We start from the raw sequence: 24,388 nt of genomic DNA, 5'->3' as shown, positions 1-24,388 counted from the left end.
AATAAATCTACAGCGAAGGACATAAACCCGTGCAGAAATTACAACCCCTAATATATCAAGAAAAATGTGTGAGCCGGAGGCTAAAACCCCCCCGCCGCGCCGCTCTCAAACCACGCAAAAGAGACGCGCCTCCCTCCCACCAACACCCTCATATTACTCAAACTCGGAACTTCCCGGTTGTCATTCCCTTTAATTCTAGCCCTCCCCTTTAAGAGTCCTACGCATGCGCCGTCCGCATCACCTCTTACTGAGGGGGCGGGCTAACGGGAAGGAAAGCGAGGCCGAAGTTCCCAGAAGGCGAGGTAAAGGTACCCCGAAAGTGAGAAGCGCATTAAAAGCCCTTCGTCCCTTGTTTTGCCCGTGTGTTTTTCCCTTAGAGACTTGGACGGCGCCTGTGTCGTGAGCGTGATTTCTCTTTGGGGCTCGGCCGTCGTGGCATAGTCTGTTGGAGTTTTCTTTTCTCGCTTCTTCGCCGCTGTTACATTTCGGGTTCCCAGTTTCGCCTCCCTTTCTAACTGGGAGAAAGTGACATGTTCCGCTTTCCCACGCCTGTCGTGTGTCGGACGGGACAGCCCTTGCCCTTCCGTTGTGGATGGGAGTGGCGATGCTACCGCCATGAGAGGCGCTTGGTGCTTAGCCGGATTCTAAAGTTCAGTGGGGTCTTGAGCAGTGTTCCCTCTAAGCTGAGTTAGTGTGAGCTAGCTCACAGTTTTTTAGCCTCTGGCTCACACATTTTTATCTCAGCTCAGGAAAGATAGCTCCAGAGCAAACTAATTTATGCAGAAGCCAACTCGCTCGCTCACAGCTTTAAGGCCAGCTGCTCACAAAGTAGAATTTTTGCTCACAAGACTCCGCAGCTTAGAGGGAACATTGGTCTTGAGTAGGCACGGGGGCTGCAGTTAAGGAGTCAGCCCCTCTGCACGCCATAGCCTTTATTTCTGCGTGACCGCGCAGAGCTCTAAAGGGGCTTGCGGCCCGCCTCTGTCCCTGGCTCACAGGGGGAAGACAACCGGTTTAGAGTTTGGGTTGCATTGTTTTAAAACGAGGCTTTGGACAGAAGTTTCCCTGAGCGAAAGCCCACTCAGGACATCTGTTAAAACACCAGAGCATTTCTGGTATTTCCTTATAATAGAGTAATAAGAAGAGATTGGATTTATACCCCGCCTTTCACTTGGAGTCTCAGAGCGGTTTACAGACTCCTTTCCCTTCCCCTTCCCACAACAGACACCCTGTGAGGTAGGTTGGGCTGAGAGAGCTCTTTCAAGAACAGCTCTTGACAGAACTATGGCTTCCCCAAGGTCCTCCAGCAGGTGCAAGTGGAGGAGTGGGGAATCAAACCCGGTTCTCTCAGATTAAAGTCTGCACACTTAACCACTACACGAAACTGGCTCTCTAATGTGTTTTAACTCACTAAATTTTATATAAACATTTAATAAGATTCTTTCATTTGTATTAAAATTGAATTTAAATACATTCTGTTTCAGGGTTTATACTGAAAAATCTGTTTTGAATTTCTTTAAATAAGAGCAATACTGTAATTGCGTTATGAGGAGATTGTTGAATTGCAAGCAAGGTATTTAGGAGGACAGTTATCTCTTCTAGTTTAGTTACTTCATTTATATTATCCACATTTTTCATTGAGGCTCAAGGCAAATTACACAATTAAAAACAATACAATAAGAACAATATAACACATAAAACCAACACTGCAATAAAACTGGATTACCACATTAGAGAACAATGTTTTAAAACAATAAAATGAAATCAACAATGCAGCAAATCTGGACTGTATAATTAGAGAACAATGCAGTTAAATAAGGTATAACAATGGAAACTGCCTGAAATTTCATAGCCATTAACTCCAACCCTATTCCCTTTATAAAAATGTAATTCTGGCCAATACTGTTTTACTGCAATGCTTGAACAATTCGGTCTTATGCATTCTACAAAATGATAGAAGTGTGGGCGCCTTTGTGTCCTCTCAGGCAGCCCATTTCATAAGGATACCTGAGAATGCTCAGTTATGGGCAGTTGTCCATCTAACCTAATTGCAGGATGGCACCTGCCAAAGGCTTTGCTCAGATGAATGAAGCTGTTGCAGCAAACTATACTGGGAGAGGTATATGAGAGTTCTAGACTATGAAGGAACTATTACCTATAAAACACCTTGAACTGAACCTGGAAATGAATGGAGTGACTGTCAAATTGGTGTAACAAGCATATTCATCCTAGCTGAACTATAATGCTGTCCTAAACAAGGTAACACTCTTCTAAATCCAGTGATTTCAATGGATTTAAAAGGGTGTAACTGTTTAGGATTGTGCTTCTAATCTCCTTAGCCGTTTCTCTTGGGGAAAAGCAGTTGCCCTGTTCACCACTGCCACACACTAAGGTGACATTTTCATCAGACTATTCATCGTGACCCAGAGATCTTTGTCCTGGTCAGTCACCACCAGTTTACATCCCTTCAGAATATATTTATAAAATCAGGATTTTAATTTTATTTTAACTTTTGGCTCCAATATGTATTAATTTACAGTTACTAATATTAAACCTCATTTGCCACACTGTAGCTTATTTAACCCAGTTTGGAATTATTCTCCTCACAATTAACTTTGGTTCTCCTCATCCTGAAAAAATTGGTGTCATCTGCAGATTTGATAACTTCACTGCTGAACCCTTGAATTGGACCCTGAAACAAATAGGCAGCCAACAACCTGACTTCAGGAACAGAGTGATGTGGTGCTGATGGGCAAGCCTTGGTAACATATAGGCCTCACTTGCTGCAGTTTCTGCATTGCCTCCAAGGGCAGCCACACTATGGCTGCGGTCACATAATCCACTTTCAATGCACTTTCCAACTAGATTTTGCCAGTTCACACAGTAAAATCCAGTTGGAAAGTGCACGGAAAGTGGGTTATTTAGTGTGTGTGACCGCAGCCTTAGAGGGTGTTCTGTAGCTTGTTGAATTTTTTGTACTCCATCACAAAGACACATTTCTGCCATTTTCTTAGTACTTTATGTTTACAACAACAATTAAAAGGGAGGGGGGACATACTACACGTCCTGATAGCAAGCTGCTAGTTTAACTTTTTTTTAAAAAAGTGTCATCTTTGAGAGATACCACAAAGGTACTGAATACCAGAGGCCACACAAAAGGAAACAAGGCAGATATACTTAACTGTGTACAAACGAAATGTTAATATATACAGTGTAAACGGTATCTGTATACAGTGCATGATACAGTGAAATATGACAATTAAGGTATAACAGTTCAGTGCATGATACAGTAAAGTGTTATTCTGAATAAAGTACAGTTCTGAAGAAGATATCGAAATGGTGTCTTAATTAGCCAGCAGACATCAATTGGTATAGTTTACTGTATCATGCACTGAATTGTTACACCTTAATTGTCATACTTCACTGTATCATGCACTGTATATAGGCACTGACTGCACTGTACTGTTTGAACTATATTTAGTAACACTTGTTCACAGTTACGTATATCTGCCTTTCCCCCCTTTTGTATAGCTTCTGGTACTCAGTGCCTTTTGTGGTTCCCAACAGAAGTCTCTCCCCCTTGTCTTTGAAAGATACCCATACAGGACATCTAGTCCTATACTAGTCCTATATTCCTATACTATATACTAGTATATTATAATAGTCCTATATTCCTATACTATATAATTCCAGACAGGTAGCTGTGGTAGTCTGCTGCAACAAAATTAAACAGCATACCAGGAACATCTTAAAGACGTAAGAAAATTTGTTCCAGCATCAGCTTTTGTGACTCTTCTGCATCTGGCAAAGTGAGCTCAATTAATGAAGTTTTCTACTGGAAGAAATCTGGTTAGCCTTTAGGGTGCCACTGGATTTATAGTCTAGATTATATATTAATATGTAAAATATTACAATTAATCATTTATAAAACAGAAAAAGATTATAAAGCGTGGAAATAGCAATCTCCAAAAACCCATTTTAAAGTAGCAAAGAGACCACAACAGAACATAATCAGTATAAAGAATCACTGCAAGTTGAGTATCAAGACATTTCGAAGGCCCTGTGGAATAAGCAAGTTTTGTGTTGTATTGGAAGGCCAAAAGAAATGGAGGCAGCTGCAATTCCTATAAGCGTTCCATGCCGAATATTTTTGATTGTCCTTCTGTCTTTCAAATAATCTATTATTGTCTCTTCCCATAAGATTTTTTTAAAAACCTACTGGAATAATGATAGTTTTAAAAACTGTTGGGGATTCTGTATTCTGAAAGAAATAGCATGAGAAGGGAAAATACAGTGATAACCTGGAAGTGTAATGTGGCATAAGGATCCTGGAAGTCTCTGTAATAAGCTTATCTGTATCTATTTCATCCAACTGGTTATGAAAAAGAGAATATTCTATACTGTATACCATGTCATGTTTCAAATAATCTGTTTAATATTGTATATAAATTGAGATCATGAACTAAACAGGCTCCAAAACCCCTCTTCATTTTTGTCTATACTGATATTTTGCAGTAGAGGGCAGCAGTGAGAGTGAAAACAAATGTGGCATTTTATGTTTAGAGTACGAATATTTCTTGTCCACTTTAAGAAGAACCATGCTAATCCAGTCCAACATCCTGTTTTGCAGTGGCCGGTACAAGAAGATATATTGAAAATATGGGTGCTTTGTAAACTGCAAATTGAAAACACCACCTGAACTGACGATATGAACAAAAGTGACAAGCATGCAATTGTTATCAGTACACTGAATATTGTTTACAAGTATGTAAATATGCAGAAAAATAAACAGTATGATGCTATTTCCCATCTTATGCAGCACAGGCAAGAGACCTTTTTTGCTTGTTTGGACTGATGAAATTCTACTCAAAACGGTTTGGCTAGCAATCTGTAGTTTGTCATATGTGTCAACTTTTTTGATGTCATTTGTATTGTGTATTTTTCTGTGTATTTACACACTTGTTATTGCTGCTGCTACACTAGATATTGTTTACATTTATATGCTTGTCACATTTGTTCCATGTTGTAAGTTGAGGTGACATTTTCAAATTGCAGTTTACAGTACACCCTGGGGTTTTTTTTATATACCTTCTTGTAGTAATGTACATTATTTTTTGTTCCTTTCTGGTTTCTCTATAGGGTTGCCAAGTCCTACCTTTAGTTGCAGCGGGGGAGTCCTGGCCCCTCTCTGGAAGTTCTTCGGCATGCGCGCAAAGCACACGCGCAGCAGTGATGTCACCCAGAAGTGACATCATCGCATCGGGCACGTTGGGGGTGGAACCACTATCATTCAGGGGGAAACCATAGAGTTTTCCCTTGAATGATAGACTGTCCCCCTGCAACGTGCCCGATGCGATGACATCACCTCCGGGTGACGCCATTATGCCAGGCACGTCTCCGTGATCCTGGCACTTTGGGGGTGGGGTTCCCCCCAGCGGCCCGATCTGGGCCAGCAGGTAACAAACCCATTGAGCGGGGGTTTCCCTGCTCCCCCAGGGGACCTGACAACCGTATTTCTCTGTTGCACAGTGGCCAGCCAGATGCCTAAGACCTACAAGTAGGGAAAAGAGACCAGTGATTCCACTGTTGATACTCCCTCCTCCTCCTCCAACTGGTATTCAAGGATATTGTGACTCTGAACGTTTCATTTATTTACTTAGAAAACATATATAATGCCTCTTCAGAGATAAGGCATCTCACAAAAACAAGATAAAATAATAAAAAAGCATAACAATTGTTAACATTAAGAAATCATCAAAAACCCAGCCAATAAAATAAAAATTCCATAAATCAGTGTAAAATGCATAAAATGATCTTCATAGCAGTCCTCAGGCTAGAAGCAGATTGTGGAAACAATTTAAAAGATTAAACCCCTAGTTAAAAGCCTGAGTAAAAATGTATGTTTTGGCCTGGTACCTAAAAAAAAAATAGGGTAGGTACCAGACAAACTTCAAGGGAGATGGCATTCCATAGGCAAAGTTCCACCACCACTTAAAAAGCCCCGTCTCTGGTCACCACTTTAGTAATCTTTGCTGGAAGGGATCCAGAGAGCAGGGCTTGTGACAAGGATCTCAATGGGCAGGCTGGATAGTACCGGAGGTGACAGTCATTCTGGTATCCTGACTGTAAACCATTTGGGGCCTTAAAGGTAAGAACTAACCAGGGTGGATAAAAAATTGGTTTTTAAAAAAATAATTTAAAAAAGGATTTAAAAAAATTAAATTGGGTTTTTTTAAAACCATATTTTAAAAATAGAATGCTATTTGAGGAAAAATCTATCTAAAGTTAGTTTTCTATTTAAGATACATTATAGTCCAAATGTTATTCTTCATGAAATATGGATTAGTTTTTAATTATGTAGCATGAGGCGGTATATTCATGCAACGTTTAAATTTTTTGGTAAATGAATTCCATTCATCCAGTAACAATGTCATGCTCTCCCAGAGGTTTCTGTAAGTTTATTTTGGGCAATTTTTCTTCCTAGAAGATATTATCATAGATGCTTGGCTTTGCAGTTCTCAAAACTGTGAATTTGTGTCTGCAGAGATAACATGGCTCTTCTTCACAGCAAAAATGTTATAAAATAAACATACAGAAAAAGACCTTAATCCCATTGTTTCTCTGCAAATCTATGTACATCAGGGGTGTCAAACTTGTGGCCCGGGGGCCAGATCAGGCCCCCTGGAGGGCTTCCATCAGGCCCGCAGTGGAACTGGCCATCTCCTGCTTCCATTTCTGCTGCTGCATCGTAGCTTGCTTCGCCAGACTCTCTTAATCACTCAGCCATTTCATGTTTTAACCTGGGTCCTAGACTCAGAACTCTGAGCATGAGATTTCTGTGGTGAATGTCAATAATCAAAAGTAGGCTTGCAGCTTACAGAGCTAATGTTTTAAGCATGTTTTTATTTTAAGTAAAAAAAATCTTTGTGTTTGTGTCCTTTATAAAGTTTATATCTCTGCTACCTGGCATTACATTTTATGACACACATGGCCTGGCCCAACAAGATCTCATTTATGTCAGATCTGGCCCTTATAACAAATGAGTTTGACACACCTGATGTACACAGAATCAACCATTTACCTCTTGTGCTAAGTTTTAAGAAGTTCAGTGAATACAAGATTGTTTGGAATGGAATAGATCTGCAAAAGGAGCTAAGTGAGGAAGGAGGGGCAAACAGTAAAAATGAAAATGAAACCTTTTGAGCAGAATACTCCTTAAATCTTGGAATCTTTGTGTATATAGCCTGAGGTTTATCATATTATTCTCTCCCTGCAGGAGAAACCCTATAATGGCAGCAAGCTGTAAAAGAGACCCAGTTCAGGAATATTTTAATGAAGTTCCTCTAAGTATGGGTAAGGCAGGTATGCATGCAAAATTGAAACACTTAAGAATCTACCAGCAAGAATGAGTCTTTATGTAGAAAACCATGATTTAAACCTAGTCTTACTGACTAGTGATTTAAATTGTGATGACTGAGAGGTGATATGATAACCATCTTCAAGTACTTGAAGGGCTGTCATATAGAGGATGGTATGGAGTTGTTTTCTGTTGCCCCAGAAGGTCGGACTAGAACCAACGGGTTGAAATTAAATCAGAAGAGTTTTCGGCTAAACATTAGGAAGAACTTCCTGACAGAACAGTTCCTCAGTGGAACAGGCTTCCTCAGGAAGTGGTGGGCTCTCCTTCTTTGGAGGTTTTCAAACAGAGGCTAGATGGCCATCTGACAGCAATGCGGATTCTGTGAACTTCGGCAGATCATGAGAGGGAGGGCAGGAAGGGTCACCTCAGTGCTTAGTTCTTGTGGCCCTTTCTTACAAGCCCAGGGAAATGCTGATTGCCACTTTGGGGTCAGGAAGCAATTTGGTTTGGCCAGGGATCCTGGAGGGTTTTTTTTGTCATCTGGGTGTGGAACGGTGGTCACTGCAGGTGTGGAGGGGGAGTATTTGTGAATTTCCTGCCTTGTGCAGGAGGTTGGAGTAGATGACCCTGGAGATCCCTTCCAACTCTATGATTCTGTGATTTGATTTAAATCAAATCCACCCTGAAACCAGTGCTCTGAATTGTTGTGCAAGGGAATAGATGGGTAGATTGGATTGATCTGTCTGCATGGGGGGATATAATCCCTATATCCCACTTTTGACAGTAGCCTGGTCACCATATTTTGGACCAGCTGAATAGTTTTCAATGGCAGCCCCATGTAAAGTACATGACAGTAACCTGGATGTGGCCAGAGCATGGATCACTGTGGCCTGGTCGTGCTTTTTGATATCATAGCTGATGTATCAACTGAAGCTGATGATAGGCACTATATGCCATAGAGGAGAGCTATGGCAGTATCCATAGTCCAGGATCCAGCTATGGAACTGCTCTAAACCTATTCCACTTAGCCATCATGGCTAATAAGAATTGATGGGATCTGTCCTCCATGGGTTTATCTGTTCCCCATTAATGCTAAGCAAATTTATTTATTTATTTCAATTTATATTCCACCTTGCCGGTGCAGCGCTGGCTCAAGGCGACTTACGCAGTTAAAATGCAATAGAACCAAAACTATTTTTGCTTGAGATTTTAGTAACATATAAAAGATGTTTGAGTCCCACTGGTTTTGCAGTGAAGGGTGCCTGGCTCATCCAATAGATCACATGTTTTGCATATAGAAGGTTCCTGATTCAGTTCCTTCCTCTCCAGTTAAAAGGTGTCAGGAAGTAGGTGTTGGAAAATATTTTCCTCTCCCCAAGTCCCTACAAACCCAATGCTTGTGAGAATAGACCATACTAAGCTTGATGGACCAATGGTCTGATTTGACATGAGGCTTCTTCATGTGTTCAAAATGAGAACGTTATTTCCTCTAAACAGAACATTTCAGATTCTGCTTCCATCCCCAGTATCTATACGGCAATTGTCTGATTGTTGCATTGATCTTTTCCTCTTTTGCCAGGCAGTGTAATATTGAAATGGAAGAAGACTCTTGCAGGCCATTCATGTTCCACTCTTCCTCTTACATGAATGGACATATTGGCTTTTGTGGTAGTATAAAACAATCACCAAGTGACTTTGTAGTAACAGAAATTGATACATCTGGGCAGTTAGTTACCGAAATCACAACAGATCTCAAGAGCAAAGAAACCTTGTCAGAACAGCTTAAGATCTGCCGGCACGATTGTAAAATACCACGGCTGAGCTCTCCAGAGCTGTGTATAGAAGACAGTGCTCTGTGTACAGCAGAAAGTGTTCCTCCTTCCACTAGGGGGGTTGGAGATTTTGAAGACAAGAATGTATTTGGTTGGCAGCCTGACAAAGTTGCTACGCTGGACTCCTTGTTAGACAACTCCGTATGTGAGCAGCTAAGGCTGTTCGCTTGTAACACGAAGGACACATGGAATTCTAAATCTGAGCCTGCAGTTCATCCTTCTGAGTTCTCCCTTGGTCCAGTCCTTGATAAGAGGACTCGTGCCAGCTTGCATTGTGCCATAAGACAGCAGTATCCCTTCTTGAGCACTGTTACAAGATGTGGTGAAATTATGGTGAAAGCAAACCAAGATTACCAGGAACTCTGCCATTTGGTGTCTGAAGAGGAAGCATATGGTTTTCTAAAATTTTTAGATGCCAGAACAGAAGATACAAAGTTTACTTTTAAACCTGATGGAAATAAGGAACACCGTAAAAAAGTTCACCATTTTATCAGTAGAAAGTTCGGAAAGCTGGTGGAAACAAAGTCGTTCCCTGACTCTCAGCAAAATGCTGTGGTTGTAGTAAGGTTTCGTGAGAGGTCTGGTTTCCAAAAAAGGACTAATGTTGATCGCAGAGAGAAGCAAGAAATATACGCAGGTAACTGTGTGACAAACACTTTCTTGGAACTGTCTTGAGTATTCAAAATAAATCTCCTTCTAACTTCCTTCTGTTAAGTGAGAAATCTTTCTCAGATGGACTTCTTCTGGCAGAGAAAGATTCCACACTTAGAAGACGGGAGTCACTGAATCCAACCCCTAGTCAATAAATGTGAAGTAGTGCTAATACAATCCCATAGCCAGACATTTTATGGCGAAAGACTGCAAAAGTGCACTAAGGGAGACACTGTAAGTAAATATTGCCAATATGCTTAAACTTACTTTACTACTTTAATTTGAATTGGATTTTAAGTGCTAGGCACTCATTCTCATCTAGGTGTAGATTCTCAGGGGCTACTGATTAAGAATCATAGAATCATAGATTAATTAATACTCCATTTCAAAACTGAGAGAAATTGAGTTGGATACTGCAAACCAACATTGGAAGGCGGTGATGGTCCAGGATGTTTCTTCCTCTCCCATACAGAGGCCTTTCTGAGAAAGTTTATTCCTGAGAATGGGGGATCCCCGTGGGACTAATAGCTATGTGGGATGGATAGCTGCAGTGTGGGGGGGGGGGACAATATCACCTTTTTTGCATCTTGCCAATGTGTACTATATAATTATCTAAACAATTTTTGCACTTCACAAAGAAAACCACAGCCTCATTAATGTCAGTCTCAGTGTTTCATCCCAGCATGTGGTAACTGAGAGAGCCCTCTAAAAAGTTAGCAAAGGGAAGATAATGTTGAAATGGAAATGTGTCTTTCTGAAAAAAAGCTAAACTCAGGGTTTTAGTTAAGGAAAGAGTGAGTAGGACAGGGCCAGAGATTACAATGGCATTAAAGTATATATTTTTCTGTATACTTTCCTGTGGAATTTTATGTCATGCTTTTTACTGATTTGTTCATTTTTCTTTTCTTTTTTTAAATGTTAGGAAATGTAGTGCTATGAAAGCACAATAAATCTGTAACAGGGTTTACCAGGGAAAAGTTATTTGCTTTCAGGCATTACTCTGAGTTTATGTGCCTATAGTCTCTCAAGGCTCCTGGCATCATTGACAGGTAGGTTTTGAAACTGTGGGTTGGATCCCAACAGCTTTTCCCATTGGAGAAAAAGGGAGGAGGGCTCCCTTTTGATCATCCCAAAAGGTTATGCTGGGGGATCGTGGTACCTGCATGAACAAAAGCCGTATGGGACAGGAGGTGTGATCATGAGAAGAAGCAACAATCCAACCTTGTGTTGTGGAAGATAGGACAATGGTGATGAAGGAAGCCTTGTTTTAATTACTACAGTGGAAAAAGGCAGAGTTCCACCTCCCTTCGAGTCATTCCATCCAACATACAAACTCACCCCTTAATACAAGGTGGGTTGATGGGCATGGTTAACAAATAGAGGAGGAAAGGCACAAGCCCCAGAATACTCTGTTTGCACTGTTGGCATTTAAAGTAGGGATTCTCTCGATTCTACACGAATAACATTTTCCCCATAGGGGCTTAACAGTGGAATACTGATTAAGTTGCAACCTTCTAAGTCCATTGAGGTCACTATGCTTAGAAGGATTTAGCTCTGATTAGGACTGCATTATACGGGCCTAAACTAGATGTGATTTCGTCATTGTGTGTGCCATGAGGATGCTGTTGGCATTTTAAACTGCTTTTAAAATGACTTCAGGGCCCAATCCTGATTGGACCTGCAGTTCAGGGGAATGAGGGGCTCTTATACCCGCTTGCACCTTATCATTTGCCAAAATGGCCATATGCCCCTCCTCCCTGCAGCTATTTCAGCACTTGAAAAAGTGCAGGGGGGGGGGAGAGTCCCTCAGCATGCTGCACTGTGGGCTTGCAGCATTTTAAAATCACTTCAAAATGGCAATGGCATCCTTGTACCAGCCACAGAGACATTGCCACATCTTGTTTGACCCAAAGATTGTGGGTATTTTAGTCCAGTTCTTCTTTTTTCTTAAGCAGGAAGTTTGGGGCTTTAAATCTCTCTGGATATTATACCTGTATTGCGTTGATTTTAGGGGGTGGGTGTTTCAAGGATTTTAGTTGGTTATTGAAATTTTAATGTCATAAGCCACCTCTGTTACAACTTTGTAGAGTGGCAGGGTACAGTGTGATAATTTTGTTGTAGAGTGACAGGCTACAAATATTTTAGACAAATGAATAATATTTGTATATGGTAGATTTCATTATTAGCTCATGAGACAGCTATGACTACTAGTAAGCAGCTGCCATCAGAATTGACCAACACCTTAAACCAGAATATTTCAACCTAAACCAGCTGCATCAATGTTCTCAGTCGAACAAGATGGTTTAATCAGTAAATTTCCTCAATCATCCTCTTCATTGAAGCCAACCTTCTCATATCAGTGTATTATGTGCATCCCTTTAGAGTGCCATTAATGAATTCAGAACAGTGCATTCATAGGGGATGCCATGGATTTATCATAATATCATTTGCAGCTTTTACTCTCCGGAAAGAGAACCTGGAAACGCTTGAAGCAATTGGCTATTTGTCTTCTGAACTTGGTGTGCTGTCTTCAGACTTCAGTTACACAGGCATTAAAGACAAGAAGGCCATTACGTACCAGGCTATGGTGGTGAAGAAGATAACTCCTAAAAGGTATTAAGGCCAGCTCACAGTGGAGGTTAACACCATTTATTAAAACCGGTACCACTTTAATATTTTGCAGAGAATAGCAGCAAAAGATTGTATTGTGATTCCAGTCTTACATCCTGACTTTCTCAGGGATATGACCAGTGTTCCCTCTAAGCTGAGTTCGTGTGAGCTAGCTCACAGTTTTTTAGCCTCTGGCTCACACATTTTTGACTTAGCTCAGGAAGGATGGCTCCAGAGCAAACTAATTTATACAGCAGCCAAATTGCTCGCTCACAGTTTTAATGCTAGTAGCTCACAAAGTAAAAGTTTTGCTCACAAGACTCCACAGCTTAGAGGGAGCATTGGATATGACTTCATTCTACATATGAGATCTAGGTTATATTGGTCAATATGTTGGTGGCGGGGGAGGTCAGCTTCAGAAGATGCAGATAACAATGCCATTCAGTTTTTTAATTTGTTTGGTTCATAAATCTTCTCTAAGTTAATACTGGGTTTATAAAGAAACAGAATCAAAACCTAGAATGGAAGTAGAGGGCTCTGTTAAAATTGTTTTCTGACTTCCACCCAAAGCATACAGTGGTGATGATAGGTTTATGTTCATACTGATAACAGGGATTGGCAAGGGTCTCCAACAGGTGGCTCATGAGGCACTGGAAGTTCACTAGCTGCTGCAGTGTAGCTCATGTGTCCCCTAAAAAAGACGACAAAAAGATAACAAAGAATCTCCTCTAGAGTTTGTTTATCTTTTCGTTTGTTTTAAAGTTCTCATTTAACAGGATTTTTCTTTGTCCAGCATAGCTGATAGCTTCATTTCTGGTGCTCTTTCTAATCCATGTTCTGCCTCTAGGACAGAGCAAAAGTTGGTAATGTGCTGGGCAAGGGGGCAAAAGTAGGTTGGAATATTTTTCATTTGGTGGAGGTAACTCTTGTTGAAAAAAGGCTGGTGACTCCTGCTGTATAGCAGTACTTCTTAGGATCATGTGAAGAAAAGGATAGGTATGCAATCCTTGGGGGGGGGGGTCTGATGGTTGCATGTTACCATACAGCACACAAGTGGCTAGCTCATTCTATAGTTTGTGCTACAACAGAAAACAATGAGAATTTTAAAAATGGCACTGTTTGATTTTTGTTGAAAATCATCTCCTATTTCTTTAAGTTACTGATTAACTGTTCCTTGAAAAATGTGTTTGCTTGTCTATTTATCCTATAGTAGGAGTTTAGATTGCTTAAGATTGCTGGGAAATTAAGATTGCTGGGGAAAAGATCAACAACCTCAGATATGCAGATGATACCACTCTAATGGCAGAAAGTGAAGAGGACCTAAAGAACCTCTTGCTCAGGATAAAAGAGGAGAGCGCAAAAGTGGGCTTGAAGCTCAACATCAAAAAAACTAAGATCATGGCATCCGGCCCCATCACTCCTTGGCAAATAGAAGGGGAAGTCGTGGAAGTAGTAACAGACTTCACGTTCCTGGGATCCCAGATCACCGCAGACTGTGACAGCAGCCATGAAATTAGAAGATGCCTGCTCCTTGGGAGGAAAGCGATGGCGAACCTAAACAGCATGATAAAAAGTAGAGACATCACCCTGGCAACAAAAGTCCGCATGGTCAAAGCAATGGTATTCCCAGTAGTCATGTATGGCTGCGAGAGTTGGACTATAAGGAAGGCCGAGCGCCGAAGAATAGATTCTTTTGAACTATGGTGCTGGAGAAGACTCTTGAGAGTCCCTTGGACTGCAAGAAGATCAAATCAGTCAATCCTAAAAGTAATCAACCCTGACTGTTCCCTGGAAGGCCAGATCATGAAACTGAAGCTCAAATACTTTGGCCACCAAATGAGAAGGGAGCACTCACTGGAGAAGACCCTGATGCTGGGAAAGATTGAAGGTCAAAGAAGACGGGGACGGCAAAGGATGAGCTGGTTAGACAGTGTCATAGATGCAACGAACATGAAATTGAGCAAACTTCAGAGGACAGTGGAAGACAGGAAGGCCTGGCGTGATCTGGTCCATGGGGTCGCGAAGAGTCGGACTCGACTGTGCAACTGAACAACAACAAAGGAGTTTAGCAAGCTGGTATTATGTTGCTGGCCTTAGAGATGTCAGTGCAGCCCAACTCTTCATTTACATTCTCCAGCTCTGATCTTTGAAAATCTGTTGTTCATTATACAGAAAGTTTGTATCACAACACTCTCAGCCATAATGCCTCTGTCCTTGTCGGCCATACAAAAACAAACTCCCAGGACTGTTTCTTTTCTTGGGTGTCTATTATACATAAGTATAATTGAAAACACAGTGGATGGTTCAAATATCTGGCCTTGAAGTGTTCATTTGACTTTTCAGTTCTTACAAGCCAGCTAAGGAAAGGGTTTTTCCCCCTCCCCAAGTAGAATGGCTGCAAAATTAGACATGTGGTGAAAATTATTATATAATTTAGGTTTTATTGCAGATTAAATCTGCCAAGGCTGTTGGTAAATTCTTTCCTCTATTGGAGCAGCCTCTTTTACGCTGCATGACCAATTAGTGCTTCCTCTTGGTAAGTTCTTTTTTCTTCATTACTGTTCCATCAAACATTGCTCCTGGCAGCTTTGCTCTTGTAACATGCAAGTTTTTGCAAACCTTGTATGTCATCCCTCTCTCTATTTATTCTAGTGGGAAAGGTACAGATATTCTGGTCTATTGAAATCAGTGGTGTTTAGAAATGTTTCACTTTGGTTGGCTCATATCCATCATTTTGGGGCCTGAGTCAGGACAGAATACAGCAAGCGAAAACTGCTGAGTTGCACTTTCTGGAGTGAGTTCAAATGCCTCAGTCAAGAATTCATATGGCTATAATTCAGATTGCTCATATTGCATTTGCTTTTCATCTTCCATTTCTTCCCATTTCTCTGTATGGCATCCATCTTCTCCTTGCTTGCTTCTCATTCTTTTAAATGTCTGGGTGGGATTTTTTTTTGTTAGTCACATACCTTTAGAGCAGGGGTACATGTGGCCTGGGGGCCGGATCAACCCCCCCCCCCGGAGGGCTTCTATCAGGCCCACAGTGGAACTGGCTGTCTTCCGCTTCTTCTTCTTCTTCCAGTTCTGCTGCTGCTGCTGCATCGTAGGTTTGCAACTTACAGATATACACCTGAACAGCATACTCGAGACTGCAACAGCACAGACATTTCGATGCAATAATTCAGAGCAAGAGGTGTTAGTTATCATAAACACAATATTGCAAGAGTGCTAATGTTCGAAGCATGTTTTTATTTTAAGTTAAAAAAAACCCTTTTGTGTTTGTGTCCTTTATAAAGTTTATATCTCCACTACCTGGCATTACCTTTTATGACACACATGGCCCAGCCCAACAAGGTCTCATTTAGGTCAGATCCGGCCCTCATAACAAATATGTTCGACACCCCTGCTTTAGAGTCTCCCTTCTTTCCTTTCCTGGTTTCTGTTTTTGTGTTTGTGGGATACTGGGAAAACAACATATGTGAAACTATAGAATAATCAGTACCCTCAACCCCCATAAAAATATCATTGCAAAACAGATGGAAAAGATGCATTCTTGGGTACAAGGATCACTCCCTGTTGCACTGAGGGAAGTAAACTGAAACCGTGGCAAGGAGAAAGTGAACCACAATGGGGAAAGCAGGGAGGGAGGAACAGAGCTTGATTTGTATATGGTGCAGGTCATAGAGAAAGGACTTACCCTTGTAAATACTCTACATGACCTCAGTATGTTTAAATGAACTTTTTCTGTGTGCCACCCCAAACACATCTAGCATTACCATACCAGTGATCAGCTGCCTGGACTAAGCCAGACACACAGGGCAGCACATAGTAAGTTCATTTTAAAATGGTGGGGTGGAATATTTAAAATGGAATGTTTATATAGGTAAGTGCTTTCCCCGTGATCCATGTTGCATCAAGCTTATTTTTAAAGGGAGGAGCTATTGCAGACTTCCTGTTTTATAACCAGGGGTCTTGTTGTAGAAAAAGAGCTGCCGGAGCTCATTAGCATAACTCATTAGCATAACTTATTTGCATATGCCACGCCCCTGACATCACCGGAAGTGACAGAAGGCCACACCCCCTGACATCACCGGAAGTGTGTCAGAAGGCCCGGCTACTTACCCTCCTGCTTCATCCTCATTCCCAAACGGAATGAGGATCGAAGCAGAGGGCGGGGTAAAGAAGGGGGCGGGGCTTCACCATGTGACGGCCCCGCCCCCTAGAGGTTCTCTTCCGGAGCTCCGTACCTGAGAGCTCCCCCCCGACTAGAGCCCTGTTTATAACCCTTTTGTTATAGTGTAGCACTGAATGAAAAGTAATCTGTAGTATCTTTAACTACAGTTTGTTTTGTTGTTCAGTCGCACAGTCGAGTTCGACTCTCCACGACCCCATGGACCAAATCATGCCAGGCCTTCCTGTCTTCCGCCGTCCTCTGAAGTTTGCTCAATTTCATGTTCATTACATCTATGACACTGTCTAACCATCTCATCCTTTGCCGTCCCCGTCTTCTTTGACCTTCAATCTACAGTTTACTGGATGGCTAAAACAGTTTCCAACTCTGGGAACAGTGTATATAACACACATTAATTACTTATTTATTACAATATTTGAAACCTACCTTTTCTCTTGGCTCAAGGCAGTTTTATCTATTTAATGTTTGCTAGACGGTACATGACATTTCCAGTTGTTTGTCTTGTGCAGACTGAAAGAACTCGGAAAGTCAATTGAGAAAAAAGGAATCTGTGTGGCTAATGTACATTCTGCAAGCCAGCCACTTAGGCTTGGTCAACTGCAAGGAAATCACTTCAATATAATTGTGAGAAATTTAAAACAGCACAGCAGTGACTGTTCTGCAAGCCTGAAAGAGAGAACAGTGGAAGCCATTGAGAATGTTAAGGTAAAAAAAATGTAATAAATGCCATCTCTGGCCATTATCTTTCCAGTCATTTCAATGTATTGTGTATAAATGCAGAGTATTCCAAAACTTCATTTAACTTTTCTTTCTAATTTGTAGGGAAATTATCAATTACTATGGACCTCAGCGTTTTGGGCAAGGGCAGAACATTCAGACTGATCAAATTGGATTGGCTTTGCTGAATGAAGAGCTGGTATTTTTCAACCTGTATAAAATAGTATCTAATTATTCTTCTCCGTAACTTAATAGTCAACTGTATACCTTTCTAATTTGGTTGGGACAGCCCCAATTTATCATAACAAAAAACCAATCAGTGGTTCCATTTGAAAAGAGTAGTCTCAGAAATAGGCAACTCACTGAAACTTTAGCAAAGAAACTGACAAAAATAATTTTAAATGCAAATACTTTCATTTTTCCCCCTCAAAACTTTTTCCTCAGAAGCTTTAATAATAAATGAACACATGAATCTGCCTTATACTGAATCAGTCTATTGGTCCATCAAGGTCAGTATTGTCTACTCAGACTGGCAGTGGCTCTTCATGTCTCAGGCAGAGGTCTTTCACATCACCTACTGCCAAATCATTTAACTGGAGATGCCAGGGATTGAACCTGGAACCACTGAGCCACAGCCCCTCCCAATACAAATGGCAAGCTTTTACTGTAGGCCAGTTCTGTCTCCTATTCCCAGTAAGAGAGAGAAGGATAAAGATTAAGACAAGAAGAAATAGGGGGCAGAGAATCAGAGGAACTGATTGGTAAAGAGAGGAAAAGGTAACAGTAGAACTTCTGCAAAGGGAGTGCAGGAGTAGGGGATGACAGACAGGAGGAGCTCTTTAAAGTGCCTGGTTCAGCATCCACACACCTCCTTCATTTCTGGGTAGTAATCAAAGAAGGGGGGAGGGGAGAACCACTTTCAGGTCTTTCTTATTCCTCATTTTCTTCCTTCAGCAAATCAACATACTCCCAGTCCTAAAGACTACTACACTAAAACGTTTGTTCTTAGGATTCAGAGATTGCTCCCCAGTGTCAGTGCAAAGTCAAAGTTTGCAAGCAGCTGCTAGAATCTAGTGAAATTCTTTGGTTCACTTTAAGACAAAGGTTCCATGAATTCTGAACAACACACTTTGCAACAATTTTCTTTCCACGCAGTGACAGTGAAAGAACTAATGGCGCTATATGAGGCCGCAATGATTGTGGACCATGGCTCAGTACTAAGGCCTGTAATAATAATAACTGAATGTTTCTGAATGTGTGCAGGGGATCCTTTCAACCATTAACAGTTTCCTCTACCAGATTAGCAGCCACTTTAAGAATATATAGAATAACTTGGTATTTGTATTTGCCTCAATTGCAGGTCAAAGCTGTAAGATTGTTTTTCACACCAGAAGACACAGATGATCCTGTAAATAAGGCAAAGAAATACTTTCTTCAGACTGGTAAATATGTCCACATAATGTAGTATTGAGGGGGAAAGGAATTTGGTTGTACAGGAGAGCAAACTTTTTGGGTACACTAGCGGTAGCAATATTATAGTCACTCTGAGTAATGAGCTGTTGCTGGACATGTAAATATGAGAACATTTGCAATATTTGCTCTTTCTACTGCTGATCACATTTTTCTTTGGTGTCTCTTATGCATGCCTTGTGTGACAGAGCTTAACAGCAAGTTAAACCATGGTATAATTGAACCCTTGGGATTTTACCCATAGTAAGATAGCCAACTATAGTTACCACTAACCATGGTTAAGTGCTATGTTGGCACTGGGTTTTATTTATTTCCTCTTGTAAATGGAAATATTAGAATTGCACGTTGAGTATTTGCTTTGGCAAGCCATAATGTTCCCTTTAGCAGTTTCTTATATTAACCTGAAAGTTTCCTTTCCCCTGTAAGGTCCTGTCTTTTCTGTTTAAAACTAACTACTGCTCACAAGAGTGTGGACTGCTTCAGTAATGTAACTAACTGCTTCCTCAAACTGAGATAACTTAATTGGGGTTTTTTTGTGCCCTAACATCCTGGGTAGCTCTAACGTCCTGAGCAACAAGATCATCTGTACTACAGCATTAGATCAATTCCAATATCTCTTACATTCATCCACTGTAATGAGTTCTGAGTTGCTGTTTGGCATGAAGTAGCACGAATATATTTTTGGAGGGAAACAGTCCAACCTACAAAACCCACAGTCCTCTATGGTAGCGTGTATTGATTTAAGATTAACTGAGGACTGCCTCCTGTTCCCATGCTATCCTGCCACACCACAAGCAGAGCTGACAAAGAGGCCGAAGAAATATTTGTATACTGGCCTGCCAGTGCTTGGCACTATTTACCCCTAGCCACCCTGAGTGAACTGTGATGGAGCTTCTGAGGCATATGCACTGACCTTTCTTGATAAAACCCTCAGTTAACTTTATCAGTCCTCAATCTACCAGGAAGGAAAACAGAGGGTTTTAAAACAACAATAAACAGGTTTATTTTACTGGGAAGGGAAAGTACACTATGGATATGTACAAATGTAACTTTATGTGAAAGTGAGATACGGAATGTTTTTTTGCAGATTATACATATTGTTTCAGAATAGAGAGAGAACACTGGTAACTCTTGTGACTGTAAAAGCTATAAAAAAGTTTTTCCACAGGTTTTCTAACATTTTAGAATTAAACAGGCTGCTGATGGATCTTCCTAGACGAGATCACATCCAGCCTGTGCTGAAAGCGCTGCACTGGTTGCCAATAGCGTACCGGGTGCGCTTCAAAGTGCTGGTTATCACCTTTAAAGCCCTATATGGCCAGGGACCAGCCTACCTAAGGGACCCCCTTACCCCACATGTTCCCCCAAGGGCACTACGGTCGGGGAGCCGGAGCCTATTGGAGGTACCGGGGCCCCGGCCCATCATGTTGACTATGACCAAGAACAGGGCGTTTTCGGTGGCGGCTCCTATCTGGTGGAATGAGCTCCCAGAGGAGATCAGGGCTCTGCGGGACCTAGGACAGTTCCGCAGAGCCTGTAAGACGGAGCTCTTCCGCCAGGCTTTCGAATAGGAGCCGCCACCACCACTAGACCACCAATGTATCAGTATACCATCGATGCCCGGGAGGACATCTGGATATGGGCATGGATTGCCAAAGCCCTAAATACTCTCTTTTGCATTATGGGCAAGACTGGGACGTTTAGAGGACCGCCATCATGGTTTTAGCTAGATTTGTTTTAGATAGGTTATAAATTATGATGTAATTTTAATATTTTGTATTCTTTCTACTGTTTTACTGTTTTATTAATTATATGTTGTTAGCCGCCCTGAGCCTCCGGGGAGGGCGGGGTATAAATACAAATAATAAATAAATAAATAAATAAACTAGAACCTTTTAAGCACAGACTTTCGTTTGCCCATAGCTTTCAATAATACCAGGAACACTACATAGGAGAACCTTAAACCAGTATGGGCCACTGCAGGCTATTTCAGTAAACAGTTGTCTTCCCCTTGAAAATACTAGAAACAGAGCTGGATCCCTAACTTGTCTAAGAGACCTCTAAACCCTGTCTGATCAAATATCAGTTAAACAGCCTTTATATCTACTGTCCCTCCCCCCTCCCTTATCCCTTCAGGTATTCTATGAGTCCTGATTGACTGTTGGTGGCTTTTTCTCCAGAATACCAGAGCACAAAGGGGATTGGCAGATATGAAAAAGGAGATGAACTTGGCTGTCCGTCACAGCCACTATTTGTGGAAAGGGTTTTTCTGATCCCTTAGTTTTTACCTTTTTCATCCTGGGGAAGATCTATGTAGGTGGAGTTATTGGTTTGGCTCCAGGCTAAATTTTCTAATGGCTGAATGGAAGTTTCCCATCTCCCCCCCCCCCTGCAATCCACTGATCTACACAAAATGCTGCTCCTGGGGATCTTGAGGAATGACATGAGGGGAATCCGCATCGGGAAAGACAAATGGGTGCAAATTTAGTCTGCATCCAACCCACTAAGTTTAATGCACATATCTAATAGGCTTTTGAGATACAAAAATGCATCTTGAAAAGAGGACTTTTGGGAGCACCATTTCAATGTCTTATAAAAGCACTGTGCTTCACTGAGAAAAGGACATATTTAAAGGAAACAGCTTTCTCGTTAGCATCTGACATCTTTTTTTCTCTGTATGGAATCAATGGACACATTTAAGATTCCTTCTGCCTCTCCTGCATTCAGAAAGTGGTATGCTTTTGCTTTAGTTACTTGAAACAAAAGTGTATTTTCCAAAAATTCTTTATTTGCCAGCACTTGGAAATTGGAGGAATTAAGAGGAAAAATCTTAGGAACAGAAGGATTTGTTTTTATATACAGGTGAGCTGAAGAAAGCAGCGGGCAAGGAAAGAATTAAATGCCCATCTACTGACTGCTACTTCTAAGGTGATCATGCCCTCCTAGCCTCATTTGCAGAGAAGAAATAGTAGTCAGGATCTGAGAACATGTACTTCAGTAGACTGCACATAATCAGTTTTTTGCTCTTTCAGAGGATGCAAAGGGCACCCTCGCAATGCTGCCTGACTTTAAAGTAAGAGAGAAGATGTTACTTCGTGCATTAAATCGCTACGGTATCGATCAAGAGGGGTGTTGCCGAGGTTGGCTCAGCATTCCTCATTCCATGCGTATCTTCTATGTTCATGCATACTGCAGTAAAATTTGGAATGAAGCCGCTTCCTACCGGATTAAGACATATGGAACAAAAGTTGTGAATGGTGATCTAATCTTTGCTGAAGAAGGCACTGCAAACTCTTCATTGAATGCCAAGGTACTATGTGAGCTCAGAAAAGAGTGATAACAGCCAGAACAGAAATGTACTCCAGTTGCATTTTAAAGCAAGCGGTGACCTTTTAACCCTATTTCTATATTGACCTAAATATACCTTTTTTTTTTTAATTACCAGGTCCATGTAGTAACATATGCAGAAGAAATGGCCGATAAATATACAATAAATCAAGTAAGTTTGGTTAAAAATGTACTTTGTGTTCTTAATAAAGGAACTTTGGGTTGGTAGCATAGGCTTTGGGCTAAGTAGTGTAATTTTGTCTCTTGGCTGTATTGCTGGAAAACATTCTTGGAAAAAAGACCTAGAGGCCTGAACAATAGATCTCTTTTCATGGAAATATACAAGCTGTAGAACAGTTCAGAAGTGTTTTCTCAGTTGCATGAAGGAGTCGGTACAGATTTACAGGTTTCTAAACCCAGTGTAACTCTGTTTTGCATTATACTGCAAGTGTGTATATACCCTTATGCATTTATAGGCTTTCTGCAGAGGTTCAGCTGAATACGTGGATGACAGGGCAGGTGAGGTGATCTCGCTGCCCACCATGTGCACATTCTTTGTACTTTTGAAGGTTTGCACAGCCCTACAGATTTTGAGTGCATTTGGCTCAGTTTTAGCTCCCCTGCATGCTGACTCTCCCTGCTTGCCCAGGCAGTTTCATGTGGATCTTCTAGAGTACCTTTTGAATTGGGATCATGTTTTATCACAAAAAACAACTCAACACATGTTACCTTTGTCTTCCCAAAGGTCATTCTCCCAATGGCTGGTTACAGCATTCAGTATCCTGCTAACAAAGTTGGAGAGTGGTACCATGAAAGGCTGGCCAGAGATGGACTTCAGGCATGCAAGTTTAGGCTTCCTGCATTGCAGATGAATGTGCCTGGCTGCTACAGACATATCTTGAAATATCCTCACAATCTGTCATATAGCTTTTTAAAAGACAATGAAAATGAAAAAGTTACTGAAGACAGTCCCCTAGAGGATTCAGTCACTTCTCTTTCTATGTCATTTTGGCTCGATCCATCATGTTATGCCACTGTTTGCTTGAGGGAAATCATGAAATGTGATATTTGACACAAAAAAAATGTTTAGCGCCACTTGACAGGAATATGGTGCACTTATTAAAGCTGGCACAGTCCCTTGTGAGAGACTGTGCTAGGGAATGCTTTGGAATTTGGAGCCATAATAGATGGATATTGTAGATCAAACGCTTGTTTGTGAAAAGTGATAGCAGGCAGATCACCAGCCTGACTTGCTGAAGTCCCTGGCTAGTCCTGCCATGTGACATCCAGCAGCAGCAAAACCATAGTTTTAAGCTTATGGGGCAGTCTAACTATGGGGAAATGCTGTTGACCTGTGGTAGAGCATGTGCATTGCGTACAGGAAGTCCTTGGTTGACTTCCTGACATTCTAGTTAAAATTATTTCAGGTAGCTATTTCTCTATCCTGGAGAGCTGCTTTTAATCAGAGTAAACCATATGAACTAAATGGACCAATGATCTGACTCAGCTTAAGGCAGAATCATGTGCATTTGTGTTCCTCAGGAGCAGCCCCGTAGCTAACAACTGTTTGCTCGGGGGGGGGGGAATGTTTTTCTCAGGGGGCCCACATTATATGTTTGTGTGGTACTGCCATTCCATGCTCATACTTCTAAATAATAACTAAATAATAAATACAAGTGGTTTATTGCACAAAAATGTTTCAGGTTTATTATTTATTATTACAGTAATAGCCAATGTGATTGGGAATGAAATTTGTCTATGAATGTGTCCATATTGATTTGATTTGTGAGTGATTTCTCATAACCAAGCAGCACTAGACTGTTTTTCCAGAGATGGGACATTGTCAGCCTCTGTGGTTGTAAAACACAAGTAAGGCAGGAGAATGCCGACTAACACGTAGCGGTGGAGACTCCAAAAGTCACAGCAGCTGCAAGGATTCTGTATACATTGGGGAATGTGCCTTTATAGGAAAATAGCACAGCAAGACCATTATGCTCTTTTCTCTTTTTTCAGTTGTGGATCTGTTAGTGCTATGTTCCTTTTAATGAGATCTGCTTCTGCAGTAAAGTTATCCTCATTAATATGTACTAATTGTAGGATAGGCTTTATTGCTCTAAAAAGGAATCTGAATTGGGAATCAGTGAGTCCAAAGCAGATAAGTATTCCACATTGCGACTAGAAAACCGAGTTTCAGCCTCTCAAATGGAATAGTCATGGACTTCAACAAAA

General features: G+C 41.2%; 1 protein-coding gene across 1 annotated transcript; it reads left to right on the top strand.

The window, feature by feature from the left end:
* The first annotated feature begins 238 nt into the window (after window positions 1-238).
* Window positions 239-23,758, top strand: PUS7L (pseudouridylate synthase 7-like). Its single transcript, XM_015429406.1, has 9 exons — window positions 239-302; window positions 8,940-9,829; window positions 12,297-12,456; window positions 17,155-17,361; window positions 17,468-17,561; window positions 18,723-18,804; window positions 21,865-22,142; window positions 22,278-22,331; window positions 22,905-23,758. Exons 2-9 carry the CDS (start codon window positions 8,956-8,958, stop codon window positions 23,229-23,231), a joined length of 2,076 nt encoding a protein of 691 aa, XP_015284892.1. The 5' UTR covers window positions 239-302; window positions 8,940-8,955; the 3' UTR covers window positions 23,232-23,758.
* Window positions 23,759-24,388: the final 630 nt, after the last annotated feature.

Source organism: Gekko japonicus, unplaced genomic scaffold (assembly GCF_001447785.1).
Source record: "Gekko japonicus isolate JY-2015 unplaced genomic scaffold, Gekko_japonicus_V1.1 scaffold822, whole genome shotgun sequence".
NCBI lineage: Eukaryota > Metazoa > Chordata > Lepidosauria > Squamata > Gekkonidae > Gekko > Gekko japonicus.
Note: the sequence above shows the minus strand (reverse complement) of the source record. Positions and strands in the feature narration are given on the sequence as shown.